Genomic DNA, 20,138 nt, shown 5'->3' with positions numbered 1-20,138 from the left:
AGCAAACAACCTATTTGTTGATAACTAAGAAAATACAAACTATTGAAAAAGTGATGTGATATGATTTTAACTTAGAATGAAATGAAGAGACACCAGAGTATATAGAGTAAGTCTATAATCAGTAATGTCTCATTCGTGTATATCACCCACCTTTAAAAAGGTTTTAGCCAATTATCAAAATACAGTTACATAACTACTTTTCCATATTTTTGTAAAGTAAATGTATAATTACTGAAAGTAAAAAATAATGGGAATGTAATATATAGCAACAGTAAAAACAAAAAACAACAAAAGATAACTAGGATTGAAACAGAATAACAAAAAAGTAAAAAATTGCAAAAGAAAATTAAATATAGCAATAACCATTATCATATAATAAACTGGAAGGCACTAAATTTCAATTATATTTGCTGAAAGATATTACAAAAGTTATTAGTAAATTGCAGTTGCTATTATCTCTTATGTTTCCTTTCACCTTTACCCATATAAATAAAATACTTATAACTTTACTCATTAGTTTTTAATAATTTTTATAAACTCTTTTATTATCGACTCTTAGTTAATTTCATAGGGATGAAGGAAGTCACACATAACTCCGAATCACTTAGAAACAATAGTCAAGGTGACCAACCATGGCACATAATTCCTAATTTATACTAGCTAAGCCTTCCACCACATTATTTCTTTACCTAAAGGATCTCAAATGTTGTCACTGGCTCAAATCTCTAAATCTTCATACAGCCTTGAGAACTTTTCAAATTTTAGAGATCTTCTCTCCCTTTTCTTTCTAATTAACCTCTCTTTCTAGTTAATCCCTCTTGCTGTTACATGCCAGGAAACTGAGATTTCCCTCCAATGTAAATTATATTTCCTTAAGGCATTGTAGCTGTACTATCTATGATTCACTGCAAATTCCCACTTTGGAAAGAGAAATGGTGGTAGGGTAGAAATGAACAAGTGTTTTCTCACAGACTCAGTATTCTCTGCAGATATGGATTACCTACTATGACAAAGGAGTAGATTACAGCCACCTCCGACAAGGTAACCACAAACAAATCAGTTCAACCTAAGCACTTCAAGGACAGATTCCTCTACTCTGGAGTAGTGAGGTGGAAAAGTGAGTTTTCAAGACCTATGCCATCTAAATACCTAATTATGGACTCTGCTGAGGAAGGTGAGTAGTCAATTGGAGTTAATTTAAAGAGAATACTGTTATTCTATCTTTATGGATAATAGAGAGTTAACCATAATTCCTGGTGAACTAAATTTTTAGAATCACCAAAGAGATGATCCTAATTTACAAAAGGGACACTGTATTTTTGATATCCTACTACAATTAGTTAATATGTTTTATTTCATGTTATTTTATATGGGTGATATTTCTGTATTTCATTAACAACCATGTATGTATATACATAAAAACAGAAATAAAAGTGACCTATATCATATCAATACACAGGCACAAGCAATTCCACAAACAGACTCAATTGTAAGAAAAATATACCTGTCATCCCTGTGATGATGGTCAATGGTCTGACTGTATCTGGAGCGAGGTAGAGTAAGAAAATGACTGCAAGCATGGCAGAAACAAGAATATAAATAAGACTCAAGAAAGAAGTGAAAAAAGTATAGTTTAATTTAAAAAGTGAGATTTAAAAAGATAGGCAGATAGTAAGCAAAACAAATGGAAACTGTTATTGGAAAGCTTGCCCCTTCCTCCCAGTGTTCATTGTAATATGACAGTGCCAAAGGTTAAAATATTCTAAATATTTTAAAATAAAATGCAACAAAAATATAACATTATCAATTATTACTCAAACATCTTTAGCACCATCTAGAATATGTTATATGATAGAGATGCTTTACCATTTTTTTAGGAGGAAAGATGAGATGAGAAAATAAAATAAGCAGAAAGTTTAAGAAGGAAATAATAAATGAAGTAATTTCAAATACTTATAAACGTTGGGAAATTTATAAGGTAACTATTTCTCTTTTAATTATTGATAATTAAAAATAACTATAAAGGGCTTTAACAATTCCATTTAATTAAGAGCAAACTGATCCAGATTACTTTTATTTGATTATTAATTGTATTTATTAAATTTATTGGATGTCATTCATTTTTCCATTCACTATGTTTATTATGTATTATGTATTACATGCTGTTGGCTTTGCTACCTTTCTTGCCTCATAACTACCATAGGCAATTCAATAGCACACTGATCTTTTACCCATCTCTTCTTTCCAAAGCACTAATTTAAAATTTCCTACTTTCTTAGAACCTTTAATACTAAAACAATTGATCTTAGGAGTTTATCATTATATTTCCATAAACAATGGAAATGAACTTTGAACTCTCTCAACTTCCACAATTCTATCTCTAAAGTAAACATACATTTAAATCTTCACTTGTCCTTGTCTTCTGCACCTAAAGAGATACCTCTACTTGTAATCCTGCTTCCCATATGACCTTGCTTCATTTATTATTCTCTTCTGCCTTCCCTTCCTCAACTGCACTTAACCCTAAAAATAAAACCCCTGCTAATCTTTCCTTCCGTTCAAGCCACTGCATCTCGCTCATTTTCTTATCAATATAGAACATCTTAAAATTCACACCTACAATTCTTGCCACCTCTGCCAGATTTTGCTTTCATGCTTTAAGCTTACTGTAATTTGACTTCTGCTTCTACCACACTCTCGAAGCTACCTTACGAATGTGAAATCCCCCCAAAATTCTTTCTTCTCCTCTTAATCCTCATCATAGTCCACTTACCTTTGGTATTAGACATTGATTTTCAAACCTCTATTTTTTAATACTCTCTCCTTTTTTGGTTTCCAAAACCTCTTTGGCTATTAAACATAGTATTTATTTAACAATGAACTATATGCCAAGTACACCATTAAAAGCTTTGCCTACATTATCTCATTTACTTCTCATAACAACTCTTTGAGGTAGGTTCTACTATTCCCACTTTTGCACAGACAGATAAACTGAGGCTGTGAGTGCTTGTTCAGAGCTATATAGTAAGTGGCAGGACTGGGTTTCAAACTCAGGGCTTTCTTAATTCAAAACTCAGGCTCTTAACACATTTGTATATGTAGCCTGGTCTCTCACCTATATGACTGGTTCTTCATGCATTTAATGTACTGGATTTCCTTTCTCTGTAGAGAGGCAGTGGTTTGCCAAGATTCATTTCCTGATCTTATATTCCAACACATTCTTTCTAAGTAATGCAATTGTTTTTATGGTGTAAACAGTAACTCTGCTTTATAACTGATTATTCTTTGGGTGGCACAACACTTTTCCATCTGCTTCTGGGCTCTCCACATAATGCTTTAGTGACAGGTAGACACTTCAGGAAAACACATGTTCATTGTGAGACTGGAACAATACCCTTTGCCTATTTGGACATTGGTGCCAATTTGTGAAATGAGGAGGTTCAAGCAGTGGTTTTCAAACTCTTTTTTTTTTTTTTTTAGCAGATCACTTTTTTCCAAACAAAATTTGGTATAGAATCAATATACAGTAATCAAATAATATCAGAATGATGCTGGCTAAAGAGAGTAAGAAGCCTAGATCCTTATCCATTTAGCCTCATTTTTACCTGTCATAGTAGTCTCTCAGGTACTGCTACAAAACATAGGACTCCATCATCTCTGAAGTCCCTTCTAATTTCTAATATAATTCTTTAATCTCCCTTTGGAACTTAATATAATACTTCAGCTATTCCTCTTTTTGTAATCTCTTGCAATTCGAACTTCAACTAAGGATTAAAATATTTATTTAATAAACCAAGTTTTACAGTCTCAGAATTTAACTCCTCCATTTCCTCATTTTTCACATTCAATTGATTTACAAACCTTGCTTGTTCTGATGCCTGAATAACTCAGATTTCTCTCCTTTACCTTTTGTCTTGCCACCACCTTAAATCAGGTTTACTATGCCTATTGAAACAACCCTCTCTTAGGTCTTCCTACCTTCAGACCCCAGTCTTCCCTTGACTCAATCCAATCTTCATCCTGTCTACAGAAGTTTATTTGCATATTATGCTTTCTGATCATATCGGTACCTCACTAAAAATCCTTCACTGGTTCCTGATATCAAAAAACAAGTATAAATTCCCTAAAAGTTCTAAACTACTTTCAATCTTCATCTTCTACCCCTTTCCATTCCCCATACCACTACCTCTTATCTAGGTACAACAGACTACCTAAGATTCTCTAAATTATCATGTGTTTTCCTGACTCCAGACTTTGTTCATGTTCATCATTCTGTCAAGAATGCCCACCATTCTCCATCTCCACTGCTTCACTTTTCACAGTCTTATTCAACTTTTGAAGTCCAGCTTCTCTGTAATGCCTTTTCCAGTTCACCCGATCAAGTAATTTTTTCTCCAATCTGTTCCAATATTATTATCCTTCTGCCACACAGGCTTCAACATTTTAAAATTAGTTGATATATGATAATTTGTCCAGCTAGACCAGGATAATGTCTGTTTTAAATCTTTGTGCACAATGGCTGACCCATTCAAGTATATTTTGGATTGCACTTAAAAGTAAAATCCAAATTATACTGTTCTCATGATGAACCTTCTCTCAAAAAACAGCAGTGGTTCATATAATTATAGAAACATTCTAGTCATAGATTCTAAGTCTCATGATAAAAAATTACTATTCAAAGTATTAAACTAGATTACTAACTCAATTTCTGGAAGATTATGAGCCTATGTAAGAAAATATTTAAAAAAGTATTCATAGCTTTATGAAGAAGAGAAATAATACCCAACAGTTGTGATGTTGGGCTTTACTGCTTTAAAAGGAATAGGTTTTCTCCAAAATTACTTAAGAATAACAGAAAATATGTAAACTTCAAAGCTTGTTAAAATTTATAAATTTATAAAACATATATATATATAATCATCCAATTTCTAATAGTTTCCTTGAAGAGTCTTATAATTAACTTTGTCCCTATAAAGCCAAAGCAGCCATTAAGCAAGAATCACCTTTATCAAGCATCAGTTTATTTTATTATTCTTTTCTGTCTCTAGTCATGTTAGTTCTTAACATTATCTGGTCATGACCATCTTTGAGGTTTTGTTGAAAACTATAAAACTCATGCATGAACATTTTACAAAATTTACCCTTGTGTTTTAGTAAGCCCTCTAAAATCTACCTAAGGTCCATAGCCATACTCAAAGTCCTTTGCTGCATCCACTTGGTACAACCTTAAAACATATTACACTTCTCCACTGAACCATATTTACTTTTTTTCCAAAATTAATGGACATTATAAAATTTGAGCAATAAGTATGCATAGTGCCTTAAATATGCATAATGACTTAAACAAATAAAGTAAGTTATATTAAAACTGCAGTTAGTCCAATCTGAGCAGTAAATCACTGTAAAAGAAAAAAACAGAAAAACAATATATTTACTAACTTTTAAAAAGCAAAAACAAAATAAAGAAGTCATAGATTCTAAGGCTCATGATAAAAAATTACTATTTAAAGTATTAAACTAGATTACTAATCCAATTTCTAGACACTGGATTCTTAAGCAATAGAATCTTTAAAGACAACACAAGGCCGGGCGCGGTGGCTCACGCCTGTAACCCCAGCACTTTAGGAGGCCAAGGCGGGTGAATTACGAGGTCAGGAGATCGAGACCATTCTGGCTAACATGGTGAAACCCCGTCTCCACTAAAGAATACAAAAAATTAGCCGGGCGTAGTGGCGAGCGCCTATAGTCCTAGCTACTTGGGAGGCTGAGGCAGGAGAACGGCATGAACCCAGGAGGCGGAGGTTGCAGTGAGCCGAGATTGCGCCGCTGCACTCCAGCCTGGGGGACAGAGCAAGACTCCGTCTCAAAAGAAAAAAAAAGACAACACAAAATTCTATTTATAATGAATTGTTCTTTTACTATATTAAATTAGCCGAATGTCCCCTTTAGGAATCACTTTAGTCCATACAAAAAAGAACTGCAAAAATGGGCGATAAAATATTCCATTCTTAAATAAAACTATAGTTTCCAACAACCCTTACTTAATGCAAAAACTTTTTAAATTTTCATTTATTTATTTATTTATTTATTTATTTATTTATTTATTTAGAGATAGGGTCATGCTCTGTCACCCTGGCTGCAGTACAGTGGTGCGATCTCAGCTCTCTGCAGCCTTGACTTCCCTGGGCTAATGTAATCCTCCCACCTCAGAGTAGCTGAGATAAAAAAAAGGTGCACACCACCACATCTGGGATAATTTTACTTTATTTTATTATTTATTTTTTTGTGTGTGTGGAGATAGGGTCTCACTATATGGCCTAGACTGGTTGAGAACTCCTGGGCTCAAGTGATGTGCCTGCCTCAATCTCCCAAAATTCTGGCATTACAGGAATAAGCCACTGTGCCTGGCATGTGTCTTTAATATTGTTAATGTTTTCCTTATGTTGTAGTCCTTACATTCTACTCAGTATGATTTAACTATCTTAAAATGTTCCTGAAATACAGCAAATAAAATAAGTAAAATAAAATGTTATATTATTTTTGTAAAGTGAATTTTCTTTTTTCATTTACTTTATAATTTTAAATTATTAGAGATATGTTTCCTTCACAGTTGACAACTGAAAGGAAAAAAGAGACTATTCTTTTTGGTGAAATAGTTATGAGTATGTGTTATACTTTCTGGTAGGTGACTTCTTGACAAGGAATAGAGAAATAGCATGAGTGTGTAAGGTAGGCCAGTGGTCCATATAATGGGGCATTTTCCTTTTTAGAATATATATTTATTAATTGAATGTATAGGAGAAAAAAAGTTTGTAAAGTAATTTATCTTTTGCCAGTATTAATTATATTCTTATGATACTAAAAGTATACTCTATGGAAATAAATGCCCCTAATGTATTTTGGCCTCCAGGATAGACATAAAAATGCATACTATGGAGTACTTCTGACATGTTACAGAAATACTAATACTCTATACTTATTCTAATAGTAAACTAACTCAAGTAAACAAAAAGCTCTTAAAATAATTTTTTTTTTTTTTTTTTTTTGAGACAGAGTCTTACTCTGTCACCCAGGTGCGATCTCGCCTCACTGCAACCTCCGCCACTCGGGTTCAAGTGATTCTCCTGCTTCAGCCTCCTGAGTAGCTGGGATTACAGGCACCTGCCACCACGCCTGGCTAATTTTTGTACTGATTTCTAATACTAAGGCCACATAGTCTGCCTCAGGAAGAATTATGTTCCTAGTTGTAGCAGTTACCAGGACCTATCGGAAAACCAATGGTATAAAAAGCGGGGGAATGGAGGTAGAAGATGAAAGATATGCTTAATAATTCCTTGTTTTAGCTGAGTCCTAGCATCTAGGTTTCTAAATTACTTGTAAAGCATCTATTTACTTTGCAAAGCAGAATAGGATTTTGACTAATGATACTACAGTGAGATATGCAGAGAAAGACCTAATAAAAATTTTATGTATAAATTATTTTTATATTACCTATAGAAAGCATATAAATACTATATCTTCTCCTTACACCACCCAAGTTTAACCAAGTACCATTAATGAATGTCAAATAGCATTGTTTCTCATTCAATATAGTCTATCCTTGCTCTTGGTGTTGCCTGAATAAACATGCCCATTTTTCAAGGTCCAATTCATGCCCTACATTCATTATATACAAAACTTAAACAAAACAAAACAAAACAAAACAAAAATACGACATGGGCCGAGTGTGGTGGCTCATGCCTGTAATCCCAACACTTTGCGAGACTGAGGCGGGTGGATCACCTGAGGTCAGGAGTTCGAGACCAGGCTGGCCAACATGGCAAAACCCCGTATCTACTAATAATACAAAAAAAAAAAAAACAAAAAACAACAATAATAATAATAAATTAGCTGGGCATGGTGGCACAGCTACTTGGGAGACTGAGTCAGGAGAATCGCTTGAACCTGGGAGGCAGATGTTGCAGTGAGCCAAGATAACTCCATTGCACTCCAGCTTGGGTGACTGAGTGAGAGACTGTCTCAAAAAACAAACAAATAAACAAAACAACAACAACACTACATGAACTGGCTGATTTCTCTCTCTTTTTTCTTGATTACTAAGCACATTAAATGTAAATTATTTGCAAGTGAATATAGCCTTTTAAAATGCAGGAATTTTCAGTACCTACTATACAATTGGAGGCAGTGTCATTTAATCTACACAACTCAATAAAGTTGATACGAGTCATTTAATCTACACAAGTCAGTAAAGTTGATACTGATATTCTAATTTTACAGATAAGAAAATCAAGTGTCAAAGAGGTTAATTTTCCCAAAGACCCAGGTAGCAAGAGGTTAAATCCTGCATTCAAAATCAAGGCCATTTGGTTTTAAATCCTATGAAAAAGATTCAATAAAATAATATTACATTCAACAAAATACATTCTAGTCCAGTGCATCAATTCTTACTGACAAGAAAGGTTATTTATTGTACCTCTCAAAAGACCTAAATTACTATTATTATCTCAAAGGAAATTCTCTTAGGCTTTTTAATCAACATTATTATTGATTAAAATGCTATTCATGAAAATTCACTGTAAGAGTTCTAGAGTATTCTTATTTTCTAAAAATCATAATGCACCCATAGGCATTTTATTACCAAAACTCTTAGAATATTAAGATAAAACAGAAATTAAGAACTTGTTGCTTAATAATGTGATAGACTATATATATAAAATATTGAACTTTTTAATTCCTATTAATAAATGATTACACAGATAATCAAATAATATTAGAAATGGTTTTATATTCCTATTTAAATAAAATTCTATTTTACTTATTTGAAAAAAGGATTTAAGGCAGTTCACAATTCAGATAAATTGTGATCTGGCATCAACAGTGGTCTAAAAGAGAAGTAAAAACCACATGGATCAATTTTCTTGAAAACTTCAGAAAACAATTATATGAACATTTTTGCTAAACTAAAAGATTTATAAATTTTTTAAATAAAAAATGACGTTTCAGTTGTAGACATAAATTGGGATAGACATAAAAATGCACATTGTAGGATCTCTCTGACATGATAATTACCTAATATGACCATATTAACTAATACCAAGGATTAATCATCTAGGCTTTAATAGGAAGTTGTGTTGCCATTAAACCTAGGGTCATTTGCCTTTAAATATTTATAAAGTATTATGCATTTTACATGATAGCAATCATTTTTATTTATAATTCTAGATGTTAATTTTATCTTTTTCTGCAAGATTTAGACAGTATTTGCTTGTCTTAAAGAAAACAAAGTCCATTTTTTCATTAAAATAAAACTTCACATAAAATTGAAGCCAGTTTAAATTCATTTCAGAATTTTCTCTCTCATCATTTCCATTAACAAACCTTCAAGGAACAAGAAGTTTATGACTTGGTATATAAATAATTTCCAGAAACAATCAAGCTCATTAAAATGCTATTAGGCAACTAAAATACCTCTTCATTCATCCTAATATGACTCCTTTCAACTCCTAATCATGCCAACATAGTTACTCTTCTATTACAGTATTGCACTTGATAAGCATCAACTTCTATAGGTAGCATGTCTGTAATTACCCCTAAAGACATAGATTACTAAGAAAAAGTTAAGCAAATTAAAAGAAAATAAAATACATTAACTTTCATTTATCACTAAAAGCAATATTAATTTAATAACTTCTTATATATAATTTCTTCTTAGATCTCAGGCACAAAAACCAATACTTGTTAGACACTATTGAAGACTATGATATCCCCTCTTTACTTTTGGAGAAGTATACTAAATCACAGTGAAATTATAAGCATGAATTAAGTATAATCTTAATTTAGACAAAAAAATTAAGTGTATAAATGTAAACAGTAATTTCTCATATCAGCTTATTTAAAAGCCCCCAAATGTTCTTCCTAAAATCAGTTTAGGATGCATACAAAGGAACTTCTGAGTTCCTTCATTATTTTATCATATCCTTTGAAGAGTTGGGGAAATATAATGGCACTTACTTCACGTATAACCAAAGCATGAATTAGAGTTTATCAATTTGCTTAACTTAAAAATATTAATAATAGTTAATGTAAGCATTATAACATACCATGTTACTTCCAAGTTTGTCACATTTAATGGAGCAAATTCAGAGAGCTCTTCCAAATACAGCAATCAATCTTTAAGATGCTTAAAAGGTTTACTGAAAGCCATGAGGAAAAACCTCTTCATGAATCATAAAATGTTTCCTAAACAAATCAGACTCTGTCTCAATACTTCTATATGTGAAAAGTCACACCAATTTCTCTGATGAATGTAAAAGACTTTAAAATATTTGTTTCATGAAAGTATTTATATATAATAATTGGTTATGACAAAAATAAAACATCTTGGTTTCACTATAATTAACATTATAATCACTTATATAGATTCACTAACTTAACTGGTTGGATTAAACAAAAAACCAAAATGGCAAGAGAAAGATAATTTTGTTTTTTTCTTACCAGAGAAAAGGTTGTGTTTATTTATTTTTAACAGTGTGGCAGTCATAAGAAATAATGTAAGCGTTGTAACAGAAAAACATTGTTTTAGAAACTAAGATAAAGGAATATGTGAAAACATTTTATGGTAACCCCTTCCTGAAAGCAGTGATTATATTACTAATAAGGTCTAATAGTATTTAATCATATTTACCTGTCTCTATCTGGAGAATAATGGTCATCCATGACACGATGTCTATCCATTCGGCTAATTGTATTATAATGTCCAGTAGTAGTGCGTGTCCCTCGAAGCCCCTGTTCCACATTCCGACTAAAACAACAAGATCTATTAAGTATCTTAGTAAACCATTTGAAACACTAAGAAATGAGGTTTATTTTAAAGCACAGTAGAAAAAGACAAAGTCACTATAAGGTGAAGTCCAAATTTTGTTTTCACTAATTGCATCTCTGGTTAAAGGTATAAGTTTCAGTGGAAGGTTGACAGTTAAATAAGATTACTGCTATAACAGATGCAGCATAAGGAGCTCAATTTAAACTAATAACAGTGGGGATATGATAAGGACTATCAAAGTTATTAAAGGATGACTACCAGGTCTCTAGTACTGATATTCAATAATACGCTCAAGAGGATGAGTAGATTTGTATGGAGAAAATATGTTCAGTGTTAGACACATTTGTATACATGACCTATAGGACTGCAGATAGGGATGCCTCATAGGTGGTTGGACATGAGTTCAGAGCTTAGGGGAACAAGTCAAAATTTGCACACTTTGTGCCATCTCCCTTGATACCACTCTAGTCCAAACTACCATTATTGTGAATATGCCATAAAAATAGCTACCTAGGCTGGGTGTGGTGGCTCATGCCTGTAATCCCAGCATTTTGGGAGGCTGAGGTGGGCAGATCACCTGAGGTCGGGAGTTCAAAACCAGTCTGACCAACATGGAGAAATCCCGTCTCTACTAAAAAATAAAAAGTGAGCAAGGCGTAGTGGTGCATGCCTGTAATCCCAGCTACTCGGGTGGCTGAGGCAGAAGAATCACTTGAACTCGGGAGGCGGAGGTTGCGGTGAGTGGAGATCCCACCATTGCACTTTAGCCTGGGCAACAAGAGCAAATCTCTGTCTCAAAAAAAAGGGGAAAAAAAAGCTACCTAAGTAATCTCTTGCTTCAACTCTTACCTCATCCCTGATGACATGCAACAGCCCTTTAAAACACAATTAAGACATGGCATGTCATGTTGTAGGATGAAAGACAGGAGTCCAGTTTTTAATTTATTCCACTGGTGAGTTAATTTTTCTATCCTGTCGGACCCACCCTTTCCATATTAATTGTAGTGCCACTTTATCATCATATGTCAAGTTCACATATAAATATCACTGTAAATGCATATATATTATTATTTTACTATCGATTCCCTTCGATATGTCTATTTTGCTGCTGTTATTCAAGTTCCATCCTAGTTTTAATTATTCTTGCCTGCTGGCAAATTTTCCTCTTCTTTTTTCAAAATGGATTTATTGGTATTTTATTTGCACATAAAATTTTGATTGTTATGGCATTAGGTTTATAAACTAATTTATGGAAAATTGATATCTTTATTATAGGAAGTAATTCTACCCATGCATAGGGCGTATCTCTCATTGATTGCTTACCCAAAGTTTTACATCTTACTTAAAAAGATCCTGTGAATTCTTAGTACATGAATTGTTAGATACTTTGGGTTACTTTTGAGAATAGCACTTACATTTTATTATATTTTCCAACTAGTAATTGCTCATTTTATAAGTTGATCTATAGACAGCTATTTGGCAGAACTCCTATATTAGTTTTAATATTTTGATTATATTGGGTTTCCTGTGTAGATAATCCTATCATTAACAAATAATGATGATTTTTCACCTCTTCTCTTCCAATCCTGAAATCTCTTATTTCCTTTTCTTAACACTTTTCAGGACCTGAAGCACTATTTCAAACAGTGACAATATTAATGAACATCCATCTCTTATTTCTGCTATTAATGTAAATTCCTCTAAAGTTTTTCCATTATAATGCTTGCTTTATTAAGCCTTTACGAAGTGTAGGTGGTTTTCTTCTAGTTTACTATCTTATGTGAATAGAAGTTGAACAATAAAATTCTTTTTCTGCCTCTAGTAAGATTTACTTCCCCATTAGTCCATTAATAAGATGAATTACCATAACAATTTTTCTGGTGTCTCACTGCCATGATTTAAACTCATGGTTAGATTTACTTAAAGTAAGATTTTTTTACATATGTTTATAACTAAAATGGGCTTCTTAAGCTGGGCACAGAGGCACATAGTCCCAGCATCTGAGCCTAGAGGACTGCTTGAGCCCAGGAGTTCGAGTCTAGCCTGGGCAACATAGTGAGACTCTGTCCTTGAAAAAAAAAAAGAAAATGGAATACATATATATTTTATTATACTTTAAGAATTAGAACTAAGGTTATGTTAGTTCCAGAAAAAAATTAGGCAACTTCCCTTCTTTATCTGTTTATAGAGCCAGTTGTATAGAACAGATATTAGTTCTCGAATACTTGGTTAAAACTTACCCATAATAACTTTTTAGTCTGGAATTCTCTTTACAGATGGATGGGGGAAAGACAGTAGTTTGTCTTTGGGTACTGTTTCAACCTATTTGCTGGTTGTTATTTTTTATTATTATTTAATTGGTTTTTTTTTTTAGACTGAGTTTCACTCTTCTTCCCCAGGTTGGAGTACAATGGCAGAATCTCAGCTCTCTGCAACCTCCACCTCCCGGGTGCAAGCAATTCTCCTGTATCGGCCTCCCAGGTAGCTGGGATTACAGGCGCCTGTCACCATGCCTGGCTAATTGCTTTGTATTTTTAGTAGAGATGGGGTTTCACCATGTTGGCCAGGCTGGTCATGAACATTGGTTGTTATTTTATTTAACTTTCATTTCTTCTTGTGTCAATTTTAATATATCTATTTCAGAAATTTAACCATTTTGCCTAGATTAACAAATTTAATAACATAATTTCATAATGACTATTATTTTTAAAGTCTTTTTCTTATCTGTAGCTGTTTCCCTTTTTCAACGTTTTATTTATTTATACCGCTTATCTTTCATGTACAGTCCTTTTATTGTATTGATGTCACCAATCTTTTCAGATAACTAACTTTTGGGTTAACAAACATTCTTATCTTCACTTCTTTTTCTTACTGTCTGTGCCTCATTTTGTCTCAGTTTCACTGATTTTTCCCTAATCTTTATTAATTCCCTCCTTCATATTTCTTCAGGACTTTCTCCATTGTTCTGTACTGTTTTCTAAATTCAGTGTTTATTTAGTTCTCTATTTTCATTAAAATTTTTTTGTCAAGTAAACATTGCACATATTTATGGTATACATGATGTTTTGATATGATAAGTAAACATTGCACATATTTACGGTATACATGATGTTTTGATATGACAAGTAAACATTACACATATTTATGGTATACATGATGTTTTGATATGACAAGTAAACATTGCACATATTTATGGTATACATGATGTTTTGATATAACAAGTAAACATTGCACATATTTATGGTATACATGATGTTTTGATATGACAAACTGCACATATTTATGGTATACATGATGTTTTGATATGACAAGTAAACATTGCACATATTTATGGTATACATGATGTTTTGATATGTGTATACATTGCAGAATGGCTAAATCAAACTATTTAACATTTGCACTACCTCAAATATTTATTCTTTTGTGTGAGAACACTTTACTATCTCAGAAATTTTCAAATATATATTAACTATAGTTGCCATTATATACAGTAGATCTCTTGAACTTATTCCTCTTGTCTAAGTGAAATTTTGAGTCTTTTGACCTATATCTCCCCAATCCTCTCACCCCACCAGGCTCTTTTCTCTGTTTCAGAGACTGCAACTTTTTAGATTCTACATATAAATTAGATCATCTGGTATTTGTTTTCTATACCTGGCTTATTTCTCCTAACATAATGACCTCTAGGTTCAACTATGTTGTCAGAAATGACAGAATTTTCTTCTTTTTAAAAGTTGAATAGTATTTCATTGTGTATATTAACATTTTTATTACCTGTATATCTGCTGATGACAGTTTCATTCCATATCAATTCTGTTGTGGATAATGTTGCAATGATCATGGGAGTGCAGATATCTTTTTTAATATTAATTTTTTAACTTTGTGAGTACATAATAGGTGTATGTATTTATGGAGTACAGGAGATATATTGATAAGGGCACAAAATACCTAATAATCCCAACATAGAAAATGGGAAATCCATCCCTTCAAGCATTTATATTTTGTGTTACACAGAATCCAATTATACTCTTCTTTTTTTCTTTTTTCTTTTTTTTTTTTTTTTTTTTTTGAGACAGAGTCTTGCTTTGTTGCCCAGGCTGGAGTGCAGTGGCGCAATCCTGGCTCACTGCAACCTCCACCTCCCGGATTCAAGCGATTTTCCTGCCTCAGCCTTCCAAGTAGGTGGGACTATAGGCGTGCACCACCACGCTCGGCTAATTTTTGTATTTTTAGTAGAGATGGGGTTTCACCATATTGGCCAGGCTGGTCTCAAACTCCTGACCTCATGAACCATCTGCCTTGGCCTCCCAAAGTGCTGGGATTACAGGTGTAAGCCACCGTGCCTGGCCCCAATTATACTCTTTTAGTTATTTTTAAATGTACAATTGAATTATTTTGACTATAGTTGCCTTGTTGTGCTATCGAATACTAGGTTCTATTTATTATTTTCATTCTTTGTACCCATTAACCATCGCCACATCCCCTTCACCCCCGCTACCCATCCTAGCCTCTGGTAATCATCCTACTAGTCTCTATCTCCATATGTTAAATTGTTTTGATTTTTATATCCCACAAATAAGTGATAACATGCAATGTTTGTGTTTCTGTGCCTGGCTTATTTCACTTGACATAACGACCTCAGTTCCATCCATGTTGTTACAAATGACAGGATCTCATTTCTTTCCGGCTGAATAGTACTCCATCATGTACAAATACATTTTCTGTATCCATTAATCTGCTGATGGACATGTAGGTTGCTTCCAGATCTTGGCTATTGTGAATAGTACTTCAACAAACATAACAGTGCAAATATCTCTTTGATATACTGATTTCCTTTCTTTTCGGTATATACCAAGGAGTGGGATAGTGGATCATATAGTAGCTCTATTTTTAGTTTTTTGAGGAACCTCCAAACCATTCTCCATAGTGGTTGTACTAACTTACATTGAACCAATAGTGTTCAAGGGTTCCCTTTTCTTCACATACTCACCAGCATTTGTTATTGTTTTAGGATATAAGCCATTTTGACTGGGGTGAGATAACATGTCATTGTAGTTTTGATTTGCATTTCTCTGATGATCAGTGATGTTGAGAATCTTCTGATATGCCTGGTTGCTATTTGTATGTCTTCTTTTGAGAAATCTCTATTAAAATCTTTTACCCACTTTTTAACTGGCTTATTGGAATTTTTTTCCTATAGAGTTGTTTGAGTTCCTAATACTTTCTGGCTATGAATCCCTTTTCAGATGGATAGTTTCTTTGCAAATATTTCCTCCCATTCTGTAGGTTGTGTCTTCATTTTGTTATTTCCTTTGCTGTACAGAAGCTTTTTAACTTGATACGATCCCTTTTGTCTACTTTTTTTTTTTTGACACAGTGTCTCACTTGTCGCCCAGGCTGGAATGCAGTGGCATGATCTCTGCTCACTGCAAGCTCTGCCTCCCAGGTTCATGCCATTCTGCTGCCTCAGCCTCCCAAGTAGCTGGGACTACAGGTGCCCGCCACCACGCCCGGCTAATTTGTTTTTTTTTTTTTTTTTTTTTTAGTAGAGACGGGGTTTCATTATGTCAGCCATGATGGTCTCGATCTCCTGACCTCGTGGTCCGCCTGCCTCGGCCTCCCAAAATGCTATGATTACAGGCGTGAGCCACTGTACCCTTTTGTCTACTTTTGCTTTGTTTGCCTGTGTGAGGGGTATTACTCTAGAAATTGTTGCCAAGATGAATGTCCCAGAGAGTTTCTTGAATGTTTTCTTGTAGTAGTTTCATAGTTTGAGGTATTAGATTTAGGTCTTTAATCCATTTTAATTTGATTTTTGTATATGGCAAGAGATAGGGGTCAAGTTTCATTATTATTCATATAGATATCCAGTTTTCTCAGCATCATTTATTGAAGAGACTTTCCTTTCTCTAATGTATGCTCTTGGCACGTTTGTCAAAAATGAGTTCACTGTAGGTGTATGGATTTGCTTCTGGGTTCTCTATTGTGTTCCACTGGTCTACATGTCTGTTTTTATGGCAGTATCATGCTTTTTCAGTTACTATAGCTCTGTAGCATAATTTGAAGAAAGGTAATGTGATTCCTTCAGTTTTGTTCTTTTTGCTCAGAATAGTTTTGGCTATTCTGGGTCTTCTGCAGCTCCACATGAATTTTAGAATTATTTCTCCAATTTCTGTGAAGAATGCCATTGGTATTCTGATAAGGATTGCACTGAATCTGTAGATTGCTTTGGGTAGTATAGAAAGTTTAACATCATTGATTATACTAATCCATGAATGTGGAATATCTTTCTATTTTTGTGTGTGTCATCTTCAATTTCCTGCATCAATGTTTTAGTTTTCATTGTAGAGATCTTTCATTTCTTTCGTTAAGTCAATTTCCAGGTATTTAATTTTATTTGTGATTGTTATAAATGGAATTACTTTCTTGATTTCTTTTTCAGATTGTTCACTGTTGCCATATAGAAATGCTACTGATTTATGTTGATCTTGTATCCTGAAACTTTACTGAATTTATCAGTTCGAATAGTTTTTGGTGGAGTCTTTAGGTTTTTCCAAATACAAGATCATGCCATCTGCAAGCAAGAATAACCTGACTTCTAACTTTCCAATTTAGATGCCCTTTATTTATTTCTCTTGTCTGATTGCACTAGCTAGGACTTCCAGTACTATGTTGGATAAGAGTGGTATTCATTCTTATTCACGGCATCCTTGTTGTGTTCCAGATCTTAGAGGAAAGGCTTTCAGTTTGTCCGCATTCAGTATGATACTAGCTGTGAGTCTGTTGTATATGGCTTTTATCATGTTGAGGTATGTTCTTTGTATCCCCAGTTTTTTGAGGGTTTTTATCTTGAAGGGATATTGAATTTTATCAAAAGCTTTTTCAGCATCAATTAAAATAATCATATGGTTTTAGTACTTCATTCTGATGATATATCACATTAATTGGCTTGTATATGTTGAATCATCCTTGCATCCCAGGGATAAATTTTACTTGGTCATGATGAACGACCTTTTTAATGTATTGTTGAATTTGGTTTCCTAGTTTTTTTCTTTTTTTCTTTTTTTTCCTCCAGGATTTCTGCATCAATATTCATTAGAGATATTGGCCTATAGTTTTGTTTTTTTTTTTAATGCATCTGTCTGCTTTTGGTATCAAAGTAATAATGGCCTTGTAGAATGAGTTTGGAAGTATTCCCTCCTTATTTTTTGAAATAGTTTGAGTAGATTTGGTATTGGTTCTTCTTTAAATGTTTGTTAGAATTTAGCATTGAAGCCATTGGGTTCAGGTTTTTCTTTACTGGGAGACTGTTCATTATGGCTTTGATCTTGTTATTTGTTATTGATCTGTTTAGCTATTGGATTTCTTCGTGGCTCAATCTAGTAAGTGTCTAGGAGTTTATGCATTTCCTCTATATTTTCCAATTTATTGCCATATAGTTGCTCACAGCAGCCACTAATTATCCTTTGAATTTCTGTGGTATCAGTTGTAATGTGTTCTCTTCATCTCTGATTTTGTTTATTTGGGTCTTCTCTCTTTTTTCCTCTGTTAGTCTGGCTAAAGGTTTGTCAATTTTGTTTATCTTTAAAAAAAAAAACCTGTTTCATTGATCTTTTGTATTGTTTTCTATATATCTTAAAGTCAATAACTCTTAGATTTGCTCTTTTGAGTCTATTTTCTAGATCTTGTAGGTGTGCTTCACTGTTTTTTATTTGTTTTTCTTTTGTTTGCTCTTTGCATTTTCAAACGGCCTCTTGAAGGTCATTAATTCTTTCCTCTGCTTGATCTATTCTGCTCTTAAGTGACATTGATGCATTCTTCAGTATTTCAATTGCATTTTTCAACACCAGAATATCTTTTGATTATTTTAAATTATTTCAATCTCTTTGTTAAATTTACCATAGAATTCAGAATTCCTTCTCTGTGTTATATAGAATTGTATTGAGTTTCCTCAAAACAGCAATTTTGAATTTTCTATCTGAAAGGTCGTATCTGTTTCTCAAGTATTGGTCCCTGGTGCCTTATTTAGTTCCTTTGGTGAAGTCATATTTTCCCGGATGATCCTGATGCTTATAGATGGTCTTCGGTGTCTTGGCACTGAAGAGTTAGGTATTTATTGCAGTCTTGGCTTGTTGTGCCCATCCTTCTTGGGAAGGTTTTCCAGGTATTCAAAGGGACTTGGGCTGCAAGCCCAATAATGCTGTTTTTTGCAGACTCATAGAGGTACCACTTTGGTGGTCTTTGATAAGACCCAGAATAATTCTCTGGATCACCAGAGACTCTTATTCTTTTCCCTTATTTTCTCCCAGACAAATGGAGTCTCTTTCTCTCTCTCTGCTGAGCTGCCTGGAACTGGGCTTGTGGTGATGCAAACACCCCTGTGGTTACCACCACTGGTTCTGCACAGGGTCAGACCTGAAGCCAGAACAGCATTGGGGCTTGCCCAAGGCCCACTGTTACCACTACTTAGCTACTATTGCCTATGTTTACTCAAGGTCCTAGGGCTCTACAATCACCAGATGGCAAAGCCAGACAGGTTTGGGTCCTTCTCTTCAAGGTGGTAAGTTCCCCTAGGCCCTGAGCAGATCCACAGGTGCTATCTGGGAGCTATGGATTGGAGTCAAACACCTTAGAAATTTGCCTGATGTTCTATTCTACTGTGGCTAAGCTGGCTCTCAAACCACAACATAAAGTCCTTTCTGCTCTTCCCTCCCCTTTCCACAGGCAGAAGAGCCTCTCCCTGTGGGATCTACCACCACTGGCCCACAAGGGAGTTCTGTCAGGCCACTGCAATGTTCACTGAAAGCCCAAGGTTTCTTCCGTCAGTTTGTGGTGAATGCTGCCAGGCCTGTGACTCACCTCTCAGGGAAATAGGCTCCCCTCTGGCCCAGGGCAGGTACAGAAATGCTAAGCTTATACTAACTTTGTACTCAGGGACTCCATGAGCCTGTTGCTCTAACCCACTGTGGCTGAGCTGACATCTAAGGTGCAAGACAAAGTCACGTTAGTTTTCCCCCTGTTTTTCTCAAACAGAAGCAGTCTTTCATCATAGCCACCACAGGTGGGAATGTGCTGAGTCACCCGTGAAGCCTGCACATCTCAGAGCCCAATGCCCACAACATAGTTTCTGGGTATCACTGCTGGTTATTCAGTGCCCAGGGGCCCTTTATTCAGCAGGTGATTAATCCTGCAGGACTGGGTCCTTCCCTTCAAGGCAGCAACTTCCTTTTGGCCTGTGTTTGTCTAGAAATATGCCAGAGCTAGGGCCTGGAATGGGGGCTTCATGACTCTCCCTAGTTCCCTCTCCTACTGTGGC

General features: G+C 34.3%; 1 protein-coding gene across 49 annotated transcripts in view; it reads right to left on the bottom strand.

Annotated features, from left to right (window-relative positions):
• The window catches only part of RIMS2 (regulating synaptic membrane exocytosis 2), a 765,294-nt gene that overhangs the window by 255,921 nt on the left and 489,235 nt on the right, over positions 1-20,138 (bottom strand). For 30 of the 49 annotated variants that reach the window (XM_073018262.1, XM_073018263.1, XM_073018267.1 and 27 more), the window contains 2 exons: positions 10,685-10,801; positions 1,505-1,570 (listed from right to left, as the gene is read on the bottom strand). In XM_073018262.1, coding sequence (XP_072874363.1) covers positions 1,505-1,570; positions 10,685-10,801 — 183 coding nt within the window. The remainder of the gene's footprint in view (positions 1-1,504; positions 1,571-10,684; positions 10,802-20,138) is intronic. The other 19 variants (XM_073018266.1, XM_073018271.1, XM_073018276.1 and 16 more) reach the window with 1 other exon arrangement.

This window comes from Chlorocebus sabaeus, chromosome 8, assembly GCF_047675955.1.
Source record: "Chlorocebus sabaeus isolate Y175 chromosome 8, mChlSab1.0.hap1, whole genome shotgun sequence".
Taxonomy (NCBI): Eukaryota; Metazoa; Chordata; class Mammalia; order Primates; family Cercopithecidae; genus Chlorocebus; species Chlorocebus sabaeus.
Note: the sequence above shows the minus strand (reverse complement) of the source record. Positions and strands in the feature narration are given on the sequence as shown.